This window comes from Gobio gobio (genome assembly GCF_949357685.1).
Source record: "Gobio gobio genome assembly, chromosome: 19".
Classification (NCBI taxonomy): domain Eukaryota; kingdom Metazoa; phylum Chordata; class Actinopteri; order Cypriniformes; family Gobionidae; genus Gobio; species Gobio gobio.
In genome coordinates, this window is record NC_137112.1 from 40216230 (window position 1) to 40237028 (window position 20799).

A 20799-nucleotide genomic window follows, 5' to 3' on the forward strand; every position below is an offset into this window, starting at 1 on the left:
TTTTCGTCTCTTTTTTATTTGTTGACGAAACTGACAGCAAGTTTTCGTCATAGTTTTAGTTTTCGTCAGTGAAATTAACACTGCTGCACTGCAGTCTACAAACCGTAAAAAACAGCATTTGCTTGGCCTACCATTTTGAAAATCAATCACGCTGATCACTTTCTTCGTTCCATGCTGCTAATTTTGTTATGAAAATATTCACGTGCTGTAATGCTCATGTAAAGGCTAATCCACACCGCACAGACAAACACCAACAAACAAGTCTGTCAGAGTTTGTTGGATCAGTGTGTTACCCTGTTGGCGTCTGTTGCCGTTGCCGTCGGGAGTTTGTTTTCACCTGACTGAACATGTTCAGTAACGTTAGGTATTTGTCGGGTCATGGAATTTCTGAGCAGTGTGGGAAGAGGCAAGTCAATGGTGCTAGGCATGCTTAGTAAATTATCCTTGTAGTGAAAATGGCAGGTTTCTGGACAAATCGGAAGACAATTCTAGAGAAAGAGCAAGATGTTCCCTAGGGCACTGGACAAAGTTTGAGCACGCACGCTTAAAATCTGAGCGAGAGCAGAGTCATATTTGAGGGTTTTGAAGTTTTGTGCTAGTGAAAGAAATTAACCTGCGACCGACAGATTCGTTACATGGATGCACTCTCGACATTTAACGCCTCAACTGAACTATAAAACGAGAAAAAGCTGTGTCTGAAAGCTGCAATCTTTTATTTTTATTGTTAAAATGGAGAATATCTAGTGTTTTTCCGTGGATGCTCGAGTTTGTCTGTTTGTTGGGTAAGTGTAAACATGACATTTATTTTTCATAAAATTCTAAATCCAACTGCCAACTTGTTTGTTGAAGTTTGTCTGTGCAGTGTAAATTGGCCTTAAGATGACTTAAAATGAGAATAGCCTCATTTATTTTAGCCTTTAATAATTTATTTGTAAAAAACACTTTTAAAGGTGCAAATTTTCACGGCATCTAGCGGTAAGGTTGCGAATTGCTACGGTGGCCGACACAGGACAAAGATGTCGTCACCTGAGACAGCAGAGAGTAGTGCTCTGTAGAGTAGTTTGTCCGTTCAGGGCTACTGTAGAAACATGGGCGGCGCAAAATGGTGACTTCACTGTAAGGGGACCCGCGGTGTATGTAGATAGAATTATTCTAAGGTAATAAAAGCATAACGGTTGAAAACATTGTAATGAACATTATAGGTATGTACATTTGGCTATACACCACTGAAAACATAGTTATGTATATTATAATGCATTTCTGTCAATAGATCCTCATACATATTACACATTGCACCTTTAAGTGGGCTATTAAAAAGTGTTATTCATGTGTTGAATTATGTATTTTTAAAACAGATGTCATATTATGACCGTTGCAGTGTGTGTAGGAAGAATTTGTCCGTGTTACAAGTCTCGTGTTGTGTAAGGTAGGCAGGTTTTCTGTATTCATCTTTTTTATTTCCTGTTGCTGTGCAGGCTCTTTTATTGTATATGACAGTGTAAACAGCTCAATAACCCTTTTATTTAATCCGTTGCATTATGATTGCGAATATCAATAATGTCAAGAAATGTGATGTGCAGTCAAATGTCCCAGTGTGTTTGCTGTTTAAACGAGTGTTCTCACCGATATGCTTGTTGTACTTCGTGAAGTTTTGACATGTTTTATAGACTCGATATTGTTTCTAAATGTGGTGACCCTCCCCCAAAAAACACAGCACCCCCAACCTACGCATGGAACACACAACAACTAGCCTGAAAGCTAGCCTGACAGACCGTCACGACCTTTAAACAATGTCCAAAATATAGCCCTTAATACGGGACACATCTAAAAACAGCAGTACAGCTAAAAAATAAGTTGCCTCTGGAATACTAATGAAGTGAAGTTCAAGACAAGTTGGCATTTGCAAGTAGACACTGTCACATTAGTAGATAAAACAATTATTTTATATCGGATATGCAATGCTAATGAGGTATAATTTGAAAGAAATATGACCTTGCATTGCAGCGCCATTGTCTATAAAAAGTACTGTATCTATATTCAGATGATCCCCTCAGTACTGAATCTAGAAGTGGAATCCAGGGTCCATACATCACACCAGGTGTGCCAATATTACAATACATCCAGACAGCCTTCTCTTTTAAATGCATTCCCATTTATCCCACTTTGCAATGCAACATCTGCAATGTTGAGAAAATGTAACAGCCTAAAAGCGAGGGAACCAAGAGAAGAATCATTCAGGAAAAGAATAAAAACATTATTTAAGTTATAACGTCTCATTTCAGGCTATAATTGAGAGTCACGAGGCAGAACGAAGCAGAATAAAGAGTCGTAAAGCCTTAATTTTGTAATATTGTGGCAATTACGGAGGAAAGCTATGATGGAAACAGCAATCTGATTGTCTTAGATGATGGATGGGCTTATTTCAGAGTGATCTAGATTGTGGTAAACCTATGATTAAAACCTAAAGCGTGTAAAGAGACTTTTTTTTAAACAAAAGTCCAATATGAACAGCCTCCCTCTGGTATGACTTTCTTTGATGAATAATAATGTGCTCCTGATTTTGGGCTCAAGACACTTCTTTTTCAGTCAATCATTCGTGTGATTCTTTATTTATATGTTTTATTTCTAAGAACAATGTTGCAGCTCCAAACATAAGTCTATGGGTTTGCATGCACAGAAAACTGTAACGCATACGAGAAAATACAATGACCCATTAAGAGAACATCCTCCATATCTTACGCAGCAGAAAACAGGCAGGATAGATTGTCTCTGCAATTGTAATTAATCCTAAGGGAAACATTTGGGGGGTGCTGTACTTCCAATTATCACACTTAATTTAGCCTTGGGAATCTAATTTGAGAAATCTATTTACAGAGATGTACAGAATCCCACACTCTCCTCAAAGGGAAATCCAGCACCTCCAATGAAAAAGTGACTTTAAAAGAGTCATGGAAGCACAGCCAACTGTTTGTTATTAGCTCCTGACAAAGTACCAGTCATTCACGCATTTCCAATACAAAGTTCATGCTGAATAGAGCTGCCGTGAATTAGCTTGAGGCATTTTTAAACAGGGTCTTCCAATAAAAAGCAACTAGGGCTTTCAAAATGGTAATACCTTGAAATTTCTACACGATTCTGGCTTTAAAAAATACAACCGGGGAGTTGGCATTGTGAATTGAGAATGTATTACCTGTCATGTAACACAACGTATTATTGTTATTTATTTTAAAACGGCACAGAGCTGTCAGTCCTTGCATCTTTTTTTCTCTCTTTATATTGTGCTATTTTAGAGTCATAAAAGCATGCTTAGTTTGTGCTGAGCTTTATTTTTCTCCTCTGTTTGTATCCTGGACAACTATGACAGATGCGCCTTCAAGGAAAAATACATAAAATGTTCCTTCATAGAAACACAGCATATTCTGTTGTATTATATTCTAGGCTGCTCTATTGCATCATGCTGCAGGAAATACAATACACAGAAGCAAATGCGATTGTAGACTTATAACAGAATAACGCTGAAATTGTTGAAATCATACAGTGATTAACATACATCAAACTATAATGGTAATACAAATCCCAAACTCAAATTCTTAATCTCTTTGTTTGGGAGAGCTCCCAGATAGCATGTGGTAATCGTGCTGAAATATGTGCAGCAGCACTTGCGGCTCAGACTCTATACTGGCATGCATTATCAGAGCCGAGTGCAGCTCACAAATGGCTCCATCATGTTTTGCACTGGGCAGATTCAGGTTCACCATAGATGGGCCAAATCTACAGAGCCGCCCCTAAAGGAACATGGTGGTGGAAAAAAGTTTTTGGTTCTCTTGCGAATGATTCGAGTTCACCTGTGAAAGTTTGCATTCGCTTGCAAAATGTTGCGCTCCAACTTTGTGCAAAGTCTCTTGGGGGGAATGTAGTAGTTTTTGCGAGGGAATGCAAAGGTTTTGAGAGAAAATTCAGTTTTTGGGGGGGAATGCGAAAGTTTTGAGATTATTTTTTCCTCCCATCTCATATTTTTTTCCACCACAGTGGGCCAGATTTACCAGATTTTAGCTTGCACCAGCTTTGCAAACCCTCTTTTGGCTACTGTCAGGATTTACTAAAGACACACAGTGATAAATTTGTTCTGAAAAGGCATGCACAGGTTTTGCGGCTGACCTTATTGCATATGCATTTGTAGGAGTTTCCTACGGTGGCCCAGTAGTGCACAACACAACAAAATTTTAAAAGCATACATAAGTTCACAACACAACGAAATAAATCCACAACACAACAAAATCAAGCCACAACACAACGAAAAAGCCGCAACACAAAGAAATAAAGCCACAACACAACATAATCAAGCCACAACACAACGAAATAAAGCCACAACACAACGAAAAAGCCACAACACAACGAAATAAAGCCACAACACAATGAAAAAGCCACAACACAACAAAATCAAGCCACAACACAACGAAAAAACAACAACACAACGGAAATGCTGCCGACCACTAGGGGACTCTCGGAGTGCGGTAAAGTTATTTTTCCTTGCATTGTTCTATAGACTCGCAATTCTTACAAATATTTAAACACTACGATCAGTTTTAAGTATGCAATTGTATATTGACATGAAATATAAATACAAAATCACCTACGTGCATTATAGCTGCATGTTTATACTCAAGAACGCTTTGACCTGCTGCCACGGTGCTAAGGGAACGTCTGCCAATTCCACCAAGTTGAAACGTATCATTTGTATGAATTAAATTCACTTTTTTTTTTTTTTTTTTTCAAATTCCAATGTTGTGTTGTGCATTACTAAGTCAGTTTTACCAATACAATCAAGCTGTGGAATTTTAACATGTGTTTTTAAATATTAAATCAAATGTAATTTTAATTCATACAAATTATTTGTTTCAACCACTTGGTGGAATTGGCAGACGTTCCCTTAGCGCCGTGGTATCGGGTCAAAGCATTCTCGAGCATAAATATGCAGCTATAATGCATGTAGGGGATTTTGAATTAATATTTAATGTCGATAAACAATGGTTAGCCAACATACTGTCAAAACGAATTGTGGTATTGATATCTTTGTAAGATTGCCGATTCTTCTATAGAACAGTGGCAACTTTACCGCGCTCAGAGTGCCCCCGAGTGGTTGGGACCATTTCCGTTGTGTTGTGGCTTGATTTCGTTGTGTTGTGGCTTTTTTGTTGTGTTGTGGCTTGTTTCCATTGTGTTGTGGCTTGATTCCGTTGTGTTGTGGCTTGTTTCCGTTGTGTTGTGGCTTGTTTTCGTTGTGTTGTGGCTTGTTTCTGTTGTGTTGTGGCTAGGGCTGGGACGGTATGGATTTTTTCTTACCGCGGTTGAAAAGCAAGAAATTCCCGCGGTTCAGCGGTAAACCGCTTTAAACGGCTCCCGCTCGACTTTCGTGCACAGCCGCACATGCACACACCAGCGTAGGCAATTGAACGTCTCGGTTACGGATGTAACCCTCGTTCCCTGAGGAGGGAACGGAGACGTAACGTTAGTGACTAACGAATGGGGGTTTCGCTTAGAAGCCTATCATCTTCGAGCTTTAAGAAAACTCCCAAAGGTGTGCCAGATACACAGGTTTCGGCGTAAGCAATGCTGGAGGGACTCAGGGCTCTCGGGGAGCTCACCTGAGGAAGATATCGCACGTATCCAGTCCGAGGAGTGGAATGGCGAGCAAGCGAAGACACCTGAGCCTGGCCCATTACCGGCCCCTCGGGGGGGCGAGTACATAGTCGGACACTGGCTCCAATCGGAGATTGTAGAATCTGGTGAATGTGTTAGGTGTCGCCCAGCCTGCAGCTCTGCAGATGTCTGTTAGCGAGGCGCCATGCGCTAAAGCCCAAGAGGAGGCGACACTCCGAGTGGAGTGAGTCCGAACCCCAAGGGGACATGGTCGACCTTGCTGCTGGTAAGCCAAAACAATGGTGTCCACTATCCAGTGAGACAGCCTTTGCGTTGAGAGAGCACTTCCCTTCCGCTCTCCACCATAACAGACAAAGAGCTGGTCTGAGGTACTGAAACACTGCGTCATGTCTACGTAAGCGCGGAGAGCGCATACTGGACAGAGCAGTGCCAAGGCTGGGTCTGCCCCCTCCACGGGCAGCGCTTGAAGGTTCACCACCTGGTCTTTGAACGGAGTGGTGGGAACCTTGGGCACATATCCAGGCCGGGGTCTCAGGATCACGTGGGAGTTAGCCGGCCCGAACTCCAGGCACGCTTCGTCAACCGAAAATGCCTGCAGGTCCCCGACCCTCTTAACGGAGGCCAATACGGTCAGCAGAGCGATCTTCATCGACAGGAACTTAATATCAACCGACCGCAAAGGGAGGCCTCTGCAGAGCACTTAAACTACTGAGAGGTCCCAAGAGGGTACGAGAGGAGAGCGAGGAGGATTCAGACTCCTCGCCCCCCTCAGGAACCTGATGATCAGGTCGTGCTGACTTACCTTTTTGTTCTACAAAAGATCGTGGTGGGCAGATATTGCGGCCACATAAACTTTGAGGGTGGATGGAGACAGCCTTCGCTCCAACCCCTCTTGGAGAAACGAAAGCACGGACCCGATCGGGCATTTCCAGGGGTCTTCTAGGCGAGAAGAGCACCAGGTGACGAAGAGGTTCCACTTCAACGCATAGGCATGCCGAGTGGACTCTGCCCTAGCGGAAGTGATGGTGGCGACCACCGTAGGTGGCAGGCCACTCAACCGGCCGCGTCCCATCCAGGAGCCACACGTGGAGGTTCCACAGATCGGGACGCGGGTGCCATAGGGTGCCCCGTCTCTGAGTGAGGACTCTCAGAGGAATAGGCCAGGGAGGGGCTGTCGCAAGGAGTATGAGTTCGGGGAACCAGGTCCGGCCGTGCCAGTACGGGGCGACCAGAAGGACCTGCTCCTTGTCCTCCCTGATCTGCACAAGAGCTGTGCGAGTAGGCTCACTGGGGGGAACGCATATTTGCGTAGGCCGTTGTACGCTACTACGGCCGTGTAGTCTGTCCGGACAAGCACATGTTGACCCTTCAGCAACGCTCGGAAGCGGTGCAGGGCGAACCGAACTGCCAGCAACTCGAGGCAATTGACATGCAGAAGGCGCTGGGGTCCTGTCCAGGAGCCCGCGGCTGCTTGTCCATTGCACATGGCACCCCAGCCCGTGGCAGAGGCATCCGTCGATATGACAACATGCCTGGAAACTCGTTCTAAGGGCACACCAGCCCGTAGAAAACTGAGGTTCGACCACGGGGTGAGCGTCTGTAAGCAGGCCCGAGTCACTTGGACCTGGAGCATGCCAGACTGCCATGCCCATCTCGGGACTTGATCGCGAAGCCAATGCTGAAGCGGCCTCATATGAAGCAATCCGAGCGGCGTCACCGCAGCTGCAGATGCCATATGCCCCAGGAGCCTCTGAAATAGTTTCAGTGGAACCGCACTCTTGCTCTCGATTTGACGGAGGCAAGTCAGCAGAGACTGCGCGCGCTCGAAAGCTGCGCGCACATGGCGACCGAGTCGATGTCCATACCGAGAAAACAGATCCTCTGCGCTGGGCAGAGTTGGCTCTTCTCCCAGTTGACCCGAAGGCCCAGACGGGCTAGGTGTTGGAGCACCTGATCTCTGTGTCCGCAAACCTGCTCTCGAGAGTGGCCCAGTATGAGCCAGTTGTCGAGGTAGTTCAGGAAGCGAACCCCGTGCTGACGTAGGGGCGCAAGGGCTGCCTCGGCAATCTTCGTAAAGACGCGAGGGGACAGAGATAGCCCGAATGGGAGGACCGCGTACTGATATGCCCGCCCCTCGAAAGCAAACCGTAGGATTGCTCGGTCTGTGTCGAGGAAGGAAGGAGACATGGAAGTAGGCGTCCTTCAGGTCGATCGCTGCAAACCAATCGTGAGGACAAACGCATTCGAAAAGGCGTTACGCAGTCAACATCTTGAACGGAAGCCAGAGAAGGGATCGGTTCAAGATGCGAAGGTCCAGGATTGGCCGTAACCCACCGGTTTTCTTGGGTACAATGAAGTAGGGGCTGTAGAACCCCAACTTCATTTCGGCCGGAGGGACAGGCTCGATCGCACCCTTCGCCAGCAGGGTGGCAATCTCCGCACACATGACGGGGGCGTTGGCCCCGATCATGGTCTGGCGGACTCCCCTGTAGCGGGGCGGAGCCTGCGCAAACTGAATCGCATAGCCGAGCCTGACGGTCCGCGCGGTCCAGCCCGAGGACCACGCACCGCCCTCAGGTCACCCTGGCCACCAGCTAAAGTACCATCTCACTCGGGGACTGTAAATTGGGGTGTGGCAGAGGGGACTCTCTCTCCTCACGGAGATCATTGAGTCTCGACCGCGAGACTCAATGATCTCCGTGATGGTCACGTTCCCGCAATGGAAACATGACACATCCACAAACACTGCCCGAACGTGCTGAAGCCCAAACACATCGAGCAGTGAATGTGCCCATATAGACAGCAACGGAGATCTATCGCACCCAGAAGTGCACGGGCGAGCCGTATTGAAAAAGACGTGCCACGCGCAATCTCTTTTTGTGAGAGGAAGCCTATCAGTCGATGCCGAAGCGCCCAGGGAAACACACACCAGCCGTCTAGCAGACCACTGCGCAGATCAGCAGGCAGGAAGTATGCGATCACTGAAACGCGCCGTCACACCAACACCGACTGGAAAGCCGCTCGTCTCGAAGAGGCTGACAGAGTCTCAGAAGGCTTGTGAGGAGTGAAGAGGTAGGTTCTCTTGGCTCCGAAAGCAGAAACATAATGCGATATTGCCACGTACTTCCTTTTATACTCACGCGGTGAGGCGGAGTTACGTATGCAAATTCCGTATGCCCTATGGCATTGGCACGCCATTTGGGCGTTTTCTTAAAGCTCGAAGATGAAAGGCTTCTAAGCGAAACCCCCATTCGTTAGTCACTAACGTTACGTCGTAGTGACTGAACGAAAGGGAACATAATAAGGAACATGTTTATTTTGCTGGCAAAACTAAATATAGACTAGGCTATGGTTTACATCCCAGGCCCAGCCTTCATATTTTTTGCTGATCAGATTTTAGCAGATCAAATCACGACTGAGAGATCTGAAGATGGAACAGCATAAACAAAGACAAACAAACACATTTTTATTTATCGGTATTGATCAGTAACATGTATTTATTTGTTTATTTATTTCCCATATTTTTACTTTCAGATTACAGTCGTCGTCATCAAACAATCACTTAAACTATAACGACTTTCGCGCACACCTGCCCATATAATATATTATTTATATTTATAGTATTTATATTTTTATATTACATATTTTTAAATATTCAGGCTATTAATTTACATTTACAATTTTCATCTCGTGTGCGCTTTTTGTCTCTACCTTGATTGTATATTATGCTACTTTTATTATTTATATTTATTTTTTATATTTTATAACATTTACATATTTATATTATTTTACATATCTCGTGTGGTGTGCGCTTTTGTCTCAGTGGTTCAAGGCTATTTAACGAAGACTTTTTAGGCTAATTTAACAAGGCTATTTAGGCTAATGATTGTATATTATATATATATATATATATATATATGTATATATATATATATATATATATATATATATATATATATATATATATATATATATATATATATAATTATATATATATATATATATATATATATATATATATATATAATTATTTATATTTGTTATTTATATTACATAAATAATTTTTACATATTATATAATTATATTATATGAGGCCTATTTTTACATATTTATATTAATTTATATATAGGCTATATGCCTATCTCGTGTGCGCTTTTGTCTCAGTGGTGCTATTTAACGAAGGCTATTTAATTTAACAAAGTGTCGCTGCTCACACTACCGTGATTGTATATTACTTATTATTTATATTTATATTACATATTTTTACATATTCATATTAATTTATATATCTCGTGTGCGCTTTTGTCTCAGTGGTTCAAATATTTAACGAAGGCTTAATTTAACAAAGTTTCGCACACTACTGTGCTTGTAAGCCTGCCAGATGGATATCTTTTTTGATAGCCTTTTAATGAAATTGGAATTTCAGAATCACATAGCCAATTTATATTTAATTGCCTACAATAGATTATTTATTGATTATATTGAATGAAATTTCGCATGCCCAGCTTATTTGTTGTCAATCTTTCCCAAACAGAGTTGGAAGAGAGTTAAAACTTACCAGTACTAAGGAGTGCTGAGCAGGGGCGCAACTACCCAGTGCCAGAGGGGTATGCAGCAACAATTTTGGAGCCCCCCATTGATAAAGAAAGAAAAGAATCTGAATTTTTATAACGATTCCAAGTAGGAACCGGTTCTCGATGCCCAATACTAGTAACAATGTTGCTACCAAACATTCTAGACTGCTCTTTAGTTCCTACTAAATTGTAACATGGCGTGCCTTTTCACTTGCTCATTTATCTACTATTAATGGTCATTGCAAAAACTGTCATGCAGATCGGCTGAGGATGGGAACCGATGATGGTGAATTAAAATTTTACTGTAACTGTAATCATAGCCGCGAGCGAGATGATTGACAGGACGATAGCGGAGGCATAAGCGCAAGATCACTTTTGTTAATAATAAAAAACACAAACCACAAACTTAGGGTTCCCCGTTTCAAATATCTTTTATGTATTTGTTATAATTCAGTTATAGCTATTTTATGTCATCCGTCTTATTCGTTTTTTAACAAAAGTTGAATATACGTGAGTTTTGTTTTACTGTACTATTTTATTGTTGTATTTTCATTAAAAATAGGCTAATAACAAACATACAAATAAACATTTGTTTGAAATTAAAGAGGAAATTATAAATTAAGCAATATCATACGAGCAAGAGTGCTATTTTCCAGAGTAGCCTATATCAGCATGATTGCAAAATGCGATATGAATTTTATACAACAGTTCAATTACCAACAAGTTGTAATTTTTTACAGTTTTGCTCTATTTTTCCAACAAAAATAGATTCAAACAAAGTATAGGTTTCGTTCTCAATTAATTATTTTTTTTTTTGCCAGCTATGGGAGAAATCGGTCACCAGCGTTCGACACAAACCTATGGCCCGGGCGGTGCGTTCTTTTTCTGCTTTAATGGCTTCTATCTCCCTACCCGCTATTGTCGGCTGCGCAACCATGTGAGAATTGTGTTAAGCACGTGCAATTAAAAACTGAGGTCCTGCTTATGCGCCTGTATTTTATGCTTTAGTAAAATTAAATTCAAATTATAGGCTAAAAGACATTACACAGGTACAAATGGAATGTTATAATGGAACATTGCGCTCCCCAACTCGCGAAAGGTCGGATTTGCTCCATCTTTTGATTAAGTTTTGTTTAGAAAACCTTGAATCCATATAAGACACACATGTCATTAGACACAATCCATGTCATTAGAATCAATGAATCCATGGAATTAGACACAACGTACACACATGGGCAGGCCAATGTTTGTTTTTTTTTTGTTTTTTTGCGCTAATGCGATAACCGTCCCAGCCCTAGTTGTGGCTTGTTTCCGTTGTGTTGTGGCTTGATTCCGTTGTGTTGTGGCTTGTTTTCGTTGTGTTGTGGCTTGATTCCGTTGTGTTTTGGATTGATTCCGTTGTGTTGTGGCTTGATTCCGTTGTGTTGTGGCTTGATTCCGTTGTGTTGTGGCTTGATTCCGTTGTGTTTTGGATTGATTCCGTTGTGTTGTGGCCAGTGATGGGAATAACGGCATTACAGATAAACAGCGTTACTAACGGAATAATTTTTTTCAGTAACGAGTATTCAAACGGATTACTGTTTCTCCCGTTACAACGCCGTTAGCGTTACTGAGGAAAAAAAATGTGGCGTTAGTCGCGTTACTATAATTGAGCTCATTGAAGCGCTTTTCATCCGAACAGGCTCTCTGTCAGTCGGACCTGCAACGTGTGTGTGTGTGTGTGTGTGTGTGTGTGTGTGTGTGTGTGTGTGTGTGTGTGTGTGTGTGTGTGTGTGCGTGTGCGCGCGCACCAGCCATGCGTGTTGGGGGTGGGTGCGGTGGTACACATAACTGATGATGATTGGTGGGTGGGAGACAAGGTTGAAGTTGATAGGTTGAGTTCACACCTATTTTTTTCACGGTCTATGGTTCACACACACACACACACACACACACACGACGCACACGCATATGCACATTCAGCGATGGTCCAACGACTTCAAAGATAGCTTTCGCAAACTGGAAGTATAAGCGCTACTTTTCCCTCGTTGAGGTGAAAGGTAAGAATATTTATGTCACGTGCAACTTATGCCCAGGAAGAAAGAGTCTCTCCACGCCGGTGGCAAGTGATTCTGAAGCGCCTTACATCATCATATGCCACAAAATTAGTGGCTAAAAACCCAGGTGATAACGTGAGCTCCACTACCAAAGGAAAGTATAGTACTGATAATATTTACACAATATTTACACTATAGTAGGTCTACTGATATGTACAATAATGTATTGAATTGGATAGGTGTCTTTCACATTGTCCCACAGCAACATTACAATAGTGTACATTAATGTACAATGTTTTATAACAATAATTTATTCTATTTAGTGCCCAATTCATTCATTTAACATATCTAATATTGGGGGCATCCAAGTTATTTGACATATTTGAACATTTGAAAAAAAAAAAAAAAACTCAGTAGTTACTTTCCCTGGTAATTAGTTACTTTTATAATGATGTAACTCAGTTACTAACTCAGTTACTATTTGTAAGAAGTAACTAGTAACTATAACTAATTACTTTTTTAAAGTAACGTGCCCAACACTGGTTGTGGCTTGATTCCGTTGTGTTGTGGCTTGATTCCGTTGTGTTGTGGCTTTATTTATTTGTGTTGTGACTTTTTCGTTGTGTTGTGGCTTGATTTATTTGTGTTGTGGCTTTTTCCTTGTGTTGTGGCTTGATTTATTTGTGTTGTGGCTTTTCCGTTGTGTTGTGGCTTGTTTTCGTTGTGTTGTGAACTTATGTTTGCTTTTTATATTGCGTTGTGTTGTGCACTACTGGGCCACCGTAGTTTCCCTTTCAGGCACAAAATTCATTGGGAGGAAAGTATTTAAATTAATCATGCGAGGTGATTTAAAAGGTTTGTGCTCGTCAGTTTACTGGTGTTAACCAGCCAAAAAAGCGTGTTTTAAACCCGATGCTAACGAGTACTGTAGATTGCGCTGGTCATTATGGTAATGATCCGGAAATGATCCGTAGATCACGTGCAGAACTGTCCACTCCCATCGGCACTTTTATGGAATTGCGCTCTCATGCTCATTTGCCCTTTTTAGGAAATCTGGCCCCATGTCTCTTTAGGGGCTCCGTACAAATCTAACCACTTTGGCGCTGTCCCAAATGGAACCCTAAGTCCTCGTGATCTTCCTCAAAGTCCAGACGTAATGTCACAGGTTTGCATCTCTGCAAAAGTGCGCATTGAGAGCACATATCGTCCATAAAATGAATCTGAAACCTAAATTGACAAATGGGACACCCTATGGTCTTGTAAGTCCACAAGTCTGCAAGTGCATATTGGGACAGGGCCTTGATCCAAGTTTTAAGTTGCCTCAAAATAAAGAAGAACCTCAAGCTCAATGCTAAGATCTTTTCCTACAGGGAAATATCCTGTACAAATATTTACTATATTTTAATTATATAATTAATATATAATTATATATTTTATTTTTTATTATTATTTTTTATTATTTTGTTAAGGCTGTCTGGGTGGAAGAGATTGAGAGACGGGAGTGCGATAAAACGAAATCCTTCCGGAGCGAGGACGATCCATTTAGATCTGCTCTGACGGATAGATCTGTAGAGATAGCCCTGGTGGTTCAGTCCAGGAAGGGTCATGTAGAGATAGCCCCGGTGGTTCAGTCCAGGAAAGGTCATGTTTAAATGTTTAATGTTTAAATGTTTAAATTACCTGACAAATATTTTTTACGTAAATCTGACTCTCCATTTTCTTCCACTTCAGATAGGGGTTATACTATATATATTTTTTATTTTATTTTATTCAGTTACGAATATTTTTATTTAATTTCTGTAAAGCACTTTGAATTGCCACTGTGTATGAAATGTGCTATACAAATAAACTTGCCTTGCCTTGCCTTGTCTTGCCTTGCCTTGCCTTGCATTGTCTTGCCTTGTCTTGTCTTGTCTTGCCTTGCCTTGCCTTGCCTTGCAGCATTTATAGGTGTAATTTGCGGGTGGGACAGGTGGAACACTTTTGCTAGAGTCAATATATTTCCATCACTTTTTGAAACAGCACAGATGTACCTAATACAAACGAAACATCTTCAGTTGACTAGCAGTATATTCATTTTGTTTGTTTAACAGTAAACTGTAAGTCAAGCCACCTTTATATATGGAGCGCTTTTTACAATACAGGTTGTTTCAAAGCAGCTTTACAGTAATAACAGGAAAGTAATGCAACAAAGTTTGTTTCGGCTGTACAGCAGATCTAGAAGAAAACAGTGTCATAGTCCAGCTTAAGTAAGTTCAGTGATGGTTTATTTCGGTTGTAAAAGTTATTAATTTAGTTAATTTATCTATACAGTCGCCCTGGAGAAAACAGTGATGTTAAAGTCCAGCTCAGTTCAATTCTCATACATTGGTGTCAATGCAGGCAGATCAGTACTATTGTTGAATATTGTGTGTCCCCAACTAAGCAAGCCAAAAGCCAAAAGCCAAAGGCGACTGTGGCCAGGAATCAAAACTCCATCAGTACAAGTCGCTTGTAATTTTCAGAAATTAAATAGTGCCAGTTCTACTACAATAGTGATTCATTTTATTTTTGGATATTTGATTTGTTAATAAGTAAACTTGCATGACTGGATCACAAATAAATATAGCAATAAATACATAAATATCAGTTATAAATTAAATTGGAGCTATCAAATTTAAGGGCCGGTCCAAAGTTTTATTTACACCTGGCCTAAAGTTTCTTCCTTCTCAGTTAATGTTTACACACCAGTAAACTCGCTCTTCCACTTTCTCTCTGCTCTACTACTGGTAAAACAAAAGCATTTTTCCTCTGTCTACATGAAATTTCTCTGAAAACGGAGAATGGATATTAGTCTACTAGCAATTTTGCTGTAAACCGTGCCTGAAGGATTGCTTGTTAATTCTGCTGGGAGAAGGTGAGACATTCTGTTCCTCATTATCATATTTTTCATAGTAAGAGATTCAAAGAGCTTTGCATGGTGGCTTCATTTCAAAAGTGCAACACAACCTGTTAAAGAGATATGTTTTATGTACATTCCAATTTAATATGTTGCTGTCAGCATTTAGATTGGTATACGTTTGCCATATTATCTGGAATGTTTTTTCATTTCTGGTAATCGCATGTTAGATTGACATAGCTGAATCAAATGAAAGAAATGCATTGCTTCACAGTATTTGTTTCAGATATTCAGCTAAAGAGAGCAGTTTTAGAATAAATTAATGTTTACGCACAACAACATGTATGCATTGCTTCTTTTTTTCAGTGTAATTGCTCTGTATTTTGTTTTATTTTCAGGTACTGGTGACGAAACAAGATTTTGGGTTTTCTAAAGACAAAAAAATAAATAAATACAGGACCAATGGCAATCGGAAAGGGTACGTAATACATACAAAAGGAATTGCAAACTCAAGAAATGCAGCTGTTGAATAAGGATAATAATAAAATAAAAAAAATCAATAGTTACAGCAATATGCTAGTGATACAAAATAGTTCATATTCAGCTTTACAGCTCTATCTGAGTCATCAACCTATTATTAACATCCATTATTCTTTCTCAGTTTGAATGAAACGGGGACTTTGCCCTTTCAGATAAAACAATGAAAAATTGTCCTCTGCACATTTATTGCACTGTATTTAGTCATTGGTCTTATCTACATGTTTGCTTCACCCATGTGTGTCATCATCATTGTGCTGCTTATGATTGAAAAGAATTTATGAATTGGTAGACTTCACCCTGAAAACAAATACTGGCCAAAAAATAGGTTAGAATTCATTATTCCTTGTAGTAGTAAAGGCACACATATGTACGGTGGCCCAGTAGTGCACAACACAACGGAATTTAAAAAGCAAACATAAATTCACAACACAACAAAATCAAGCCACAACACAACGAAAATGCAACAACACAACGGAAAAGCCACAACACAACGAAATCAAGCCACAACACAACGAAATCCAGCGACAACACAATGAAAATGCCACAACACAATGAAAATGCCACAACACAATGGAAATGCAAAAACACAACGGAAAAGCCACAACACAACGAAAAAGCTGCATATTTATACTCGAGAATGCTTTGACCCGCTACCATGGTGCATGATGCCTAAGGGAACATTTGCCAATTCCACCATGTGGTTGAAACATATAATTTGTATTAATTTGTAATTATGATTACCAATACAAACAAGCTTTGTAATTTGAACATGTCTATTTTTAAATCTGAAAAATAGTTTAAAAATGTTTTAATTAATACAAGTTATACGTTTCAACCACATGGTGGAATTGGCAGACATTCCCTTAGGCATTATGCACCGTGGTAGCGGATCAAAGCATTCTCGAGTATAAATATGCAGCTTTAATGCATGTAGGTGGTTTTGAATTCATATTTAATGTCGATATACAATGCTTACATACGGTTAAACTTGGTATTGATATCTTTTTAAGATTGCAGAATCTAGAACAGTGGACTAACTTTACCGTGCTCCGAGAGCCCCCTAGTGGTCGGGAGCATTTCCGTCGTGTTGTGGCTTTTCCGTTGTGTTGTGGCTTGATTTTGTTTTGTTTGTGAACTTACGTTTGCTTTTAAAATTGTGTTGTGTTGTGCACTACTGGGCAACCGTACATATATGTGTTAGGAAACCTCAAATTTCGAGTTAAAGAAATCTATAACAATATAAACGACAGCCTTTTTAACTTTGTTTCATTTCTAGGGACGGATATTCCCTCTGATAAGTATGCTTATGCATTATCAAAAACCCTCACAAAGGTTTATTCTCCCGCGACGGTGGGTCTGTATTCAGAATGTCACAACAGGATCAACATGGTGCTCAAGAACATTGAGGGTAAGTGTGCACTCTCTTTTCAAATGATTGACCCTACAAATCCTCCTAGATGTCCTCCAAGTCTTGGAGATTTTGATGTTTCTGCCTCTTTATCTCCCATGTGCAGTATATATGAGTCAAGAGGCAAAAAAAAGAGAAGAGAAGAAGTACACTAATGAACCAAAGCCTCGCTCAATTACACCGTCTCTTTCTGACCTGCTTTCTCTGATCATACGGCTCCTCTTCTATCGACCTGTGTGGACAAAGCAGAACCAGAACATGAAGAACGTCCGTTATCTGTTTGTGAGGTTCAGCGCGTGGCATTTTGCAGGCAGCGATCTGCTCTGGGCTGGACTAGTAATGCGGTTGTGTACAGCTCTTCAGAACAGCTTTGGTAAGCTCCAGCTGGGCCTTTTCCGGATCGCCCAACACAATGAAGAGAAAGATGCAGGGAAGAAGATAATTAAGGATATTCCAAAGAACTGGATGTCCAAAAAGTTAGGCTGCATCCCCATTTGGTCACTAATACTGATGGGATTCATTGGTTCACTCCTTATTCTGGTTCCTCTCATCATATATGGATTTCCTGATCTGAAGGACCACTTAAAAGGAGGAAAAAATGAGTCGTCAAGTGGATATGGTGTGCTGGAAGGTTTTGCCATCACTGTGCTTGGTGTTCCTGCAGTTGGAGCTCTACGATTCATATTATTGTTGTTAAAGAACCTCATCTTCAACCAAGACCTTAAAATTAGACAAGGGCTGGACAACAAGAAGGTAAGTCAGCAGCTGGGACTAATGCATGAAGTTCGTAAGGAGATGAGACTGCTGTGCTGCTTCATTTACTTCATGGAGATCTTCGAAAGGAGGAGGATCAGGGTAGTGTTGGAGATCACCAATCTGGATCGTTGCACACCAAAGAAAATTGTTGGTGTTTTGGATGCCATCAACATTCTCCTATCTGATGAAGAAAGTCCCTTCATTTCTGTGCTTGCTGTTGATCCAGAAGTCCTGGTTAGGCAGGTCCAACAAGCAGAAGATTGTCTAAGCCAAAGAGACACTGCATATGACTTTCTGGATCGTATAATCACACTGCCCTTCACTCTACCTCCACTATCTGATGCATCAAAGTCCAGGCTCTTTGAAAACATTGTCCGTGGTCAGTCTGAGCTTTTAGAAGACAGTTCACATGAGAGGACTGCAGCATCTACTTTAAGAGATCCCGAGACATCGTTCTGTGTTGAAGATGAGTATTGTGAGACTGAAAAAGATCAAGCCATCCCTTTGATTGCAAAAAAGGGAAACACCGAAACCTTTGCTGCAGTAGAATTGAATCTAAATGAAGTGTACAGGTTAATCGAGTCTGCTTTTTCTTGCATCTTCTTAGAAGATAAAAGCAAACTTCAATCATATATATCTGGAGACACCATGTCCATGAGACGAGTGATTAACTCAATTCGAGTGACTATTATGATTATGGAGACCCAAAAATTGGAGCCTCCACCTCCAGAGAAAATAGCAGCGTGGGTGGTTTTGGTGGACCGCTGGCCTTGCAGATTAAGTTGGATTATTCAATGTGTTGAAGATGACCAACAGAGTGACGAGATTGATGGATCATTCTGTGCTGCTGTTAATACCAAGACACTATGGGATGTGTTCAATTACAATAGTCTGGAGCTCTGCATCATTGGATATGAGGTGAAGGACTTTCTGGAAAGAGATGGAGACCCTGAGCTGTTTGAGATTTTCCTTAAGAAAGACTTCCAGTTCACTGTAGAGGAGTTGGAAATGTTTAAGCTTTGCACAGTGAACCTAAATTACTCGATCAAGAATGAGCTGTCCAGGGTTCGCGGGAGCCGCAGACTGAAGAGAGCAGGGAGGAATACTTTCCAGTCCATCTCATCACGAACCGTAATGAACATGAAAACCGATGATATTTGTCGAGAGGTTTGTAAGAAAAAAGTCAAAGCAGCAGTTAGTTTGACATAGCACTCTTTACACACACTATTCAAAAGTTTGGGGTTGGTACAATTTTTTTTTTGTGTTTGTTTACTGAAAGTCTCTTCTGCTCACCAAGGCTGCATTTATTTGATTTAAAAAAAGAAAGCATAAACAGTAATATTGTAAATTTAATATTACAATTTAAAATAACTTTTTCTATTTTAATATATTTTAAAATGTAATTTATTGTTGAGTTTTCAGCAGTCATTACTCCAGTCTTTAGAGTCACATGATCCTTCAGAAATAATTCTAATATGATGATTTGGTGCTCCAAAATATTTCAGTTGCGCTTCTTAATTTTTTTTTTTTAACGTGAAATCTTTTTTAACATTATAAATGTCTAGACTGTAACTTTTTATATTTTTGTGATACTTTTGATAGTTTAATGTGTCTTTGCTGAATGAAAGTAATTTCTTTACTGACCTCTAACTTTTGAACAGTATATACTATACACACACACAATACAATATGTATGCTGGCTATATATATATATCTTTTTATAAATATGTGCATTTGTTCCTTTTTAGATGTCAAAACTAAGCTTCCCAGAGAAATACCTTGAAACGGTAAGGAAACATTTTATAGATGGCAGAACGATCCTCTTCAGTGACCCCAGAGACCTCAAGCAAATCCTGCAAATGACGCTGGGAGAATGGATGACTTTTAAAATTCATTTCCTGGGGGTCATAGCTCCTAGTCGGCCAGCTCAGGCAAAAACTGACGCCACAAACCCTGGAGTGGTCATATGCCCATCTAGCCATCGCCAGTAAGCAGTATAACTGAACTTGAGGTTTGCATCACTGCATTTCTACTCCTGGAAATGGACTAAGAATATTTCAGGAAACAATACTGTAATACTACAATAATATAATTCCTTACAGCGAGACAAAAAAAAGGCTGTAAATGTACACCAGTGAATCAGACTCAACAAATGATGATACTTAAAAATAGAGCTTTGTTATGCAGAAAAACCTTTCAGTCTTCAAACAGATCAAATTTGTAAGATGTGTCATTTATAATGGGAATAAGAAGTTTTATTTTGCTTAAATATTCAGATTTTCCAATGATTCTAAATCAAACTATTCTTGAATGAATAAAGGAAAAAAACAATAAAGGAAATTTTATTTTTTTAAAGTGTGCAGAATGAAGGATGATACAACATGTACCCAATTTTGAACTTGTATAAACATTAGCTTGCTTTATTTTTATTAATGTATTCTGACATTACAAACCTTACAAGACTGTGCAACCATTTTCTCCAAAAACATAAAGAAACTGTTCAGAAGTCTGTACTTATTCCCCACACATACATACCACACACACCATGTCCAATGATAACACCATTCATCAGGTAAATGCGGTCTTACCATCGATACGATCTGTGAAGGAAAAATAAATATAATCACTTAAGTCATTGGACTTTATAAAGCCAAAGGTTGTGCAACAAAACAGAATTGCAAAACGAATAACTGTTTTCAAACTGGACGCTCCACAAGTCTGCCATTGGTCAAACAAACAGATAGTCCCGCCTCAAACTCATGCAATTGTTCGAGTCAGTGTTACTGCAAAATTTGTACTTGCACTGCATATTACGTATTTAAAATAGAATAAAACATTTATAGGAGAAATTAGACTAAGATAGAACAGAATGGCATATTTAGACAAATATCTTAGGGTTCATTGTAAAGGTTCATGTCTGTACACATGAGTCACTAAAGGTTCAAC

At 40.4% G+C, this 20799-nt stretch overlaps 1 protein-coding gene across 3 annotated transcripts; it reads left to right on the forward strand.

Annotated features, from left to right (window-relative positions):
- Nucleotides 1-393: 393 nt before the first annotated feature.
- Nucleotides 394-20357, forward strand: nkpd1 (NTPase, KAP family P-loop domain containing 1). Of its 3 annotated transcripts, XM_079844239.1 has the most exons (6): nucleotides 394-782; nucleotides 1356-1426; nucleotides 15548-15627; nucleotides 16966-17097; nucleotides 17204-19020; nucleotides 19602-20357. In XM_079844239.1, exons 3-6 carry the CDS (start codon nucleotides 15612-15614, stop codon nucleotides 19842-19844), a joined length of 2208 nt encoding a protein of 735 aa, XP_079700365.1. In that variant the 5' UTR covers nucleotides 394-782; nucleotides 1356-1426; nucleotides 15548-15611; the 3' UTR covers nucleotides 19845-20357. The 3 variants fall into 3 exon arrangements, with proteins under 3 accessions (XP_079700365.1, XP_079700367.1, XP_079700366.1); XM_079844241.1 differs by lacking the exon at nucleotides 1356-1426; XM_079844240.1 differs by lacking the exons at nucleotides 394-782; nucleotides 1356-1426 and adding an exon at nucleotides 15012-15167.
- The last annotated feature ends 442 nt before the right edge of the window (nucleotides 20358-20799 follow it).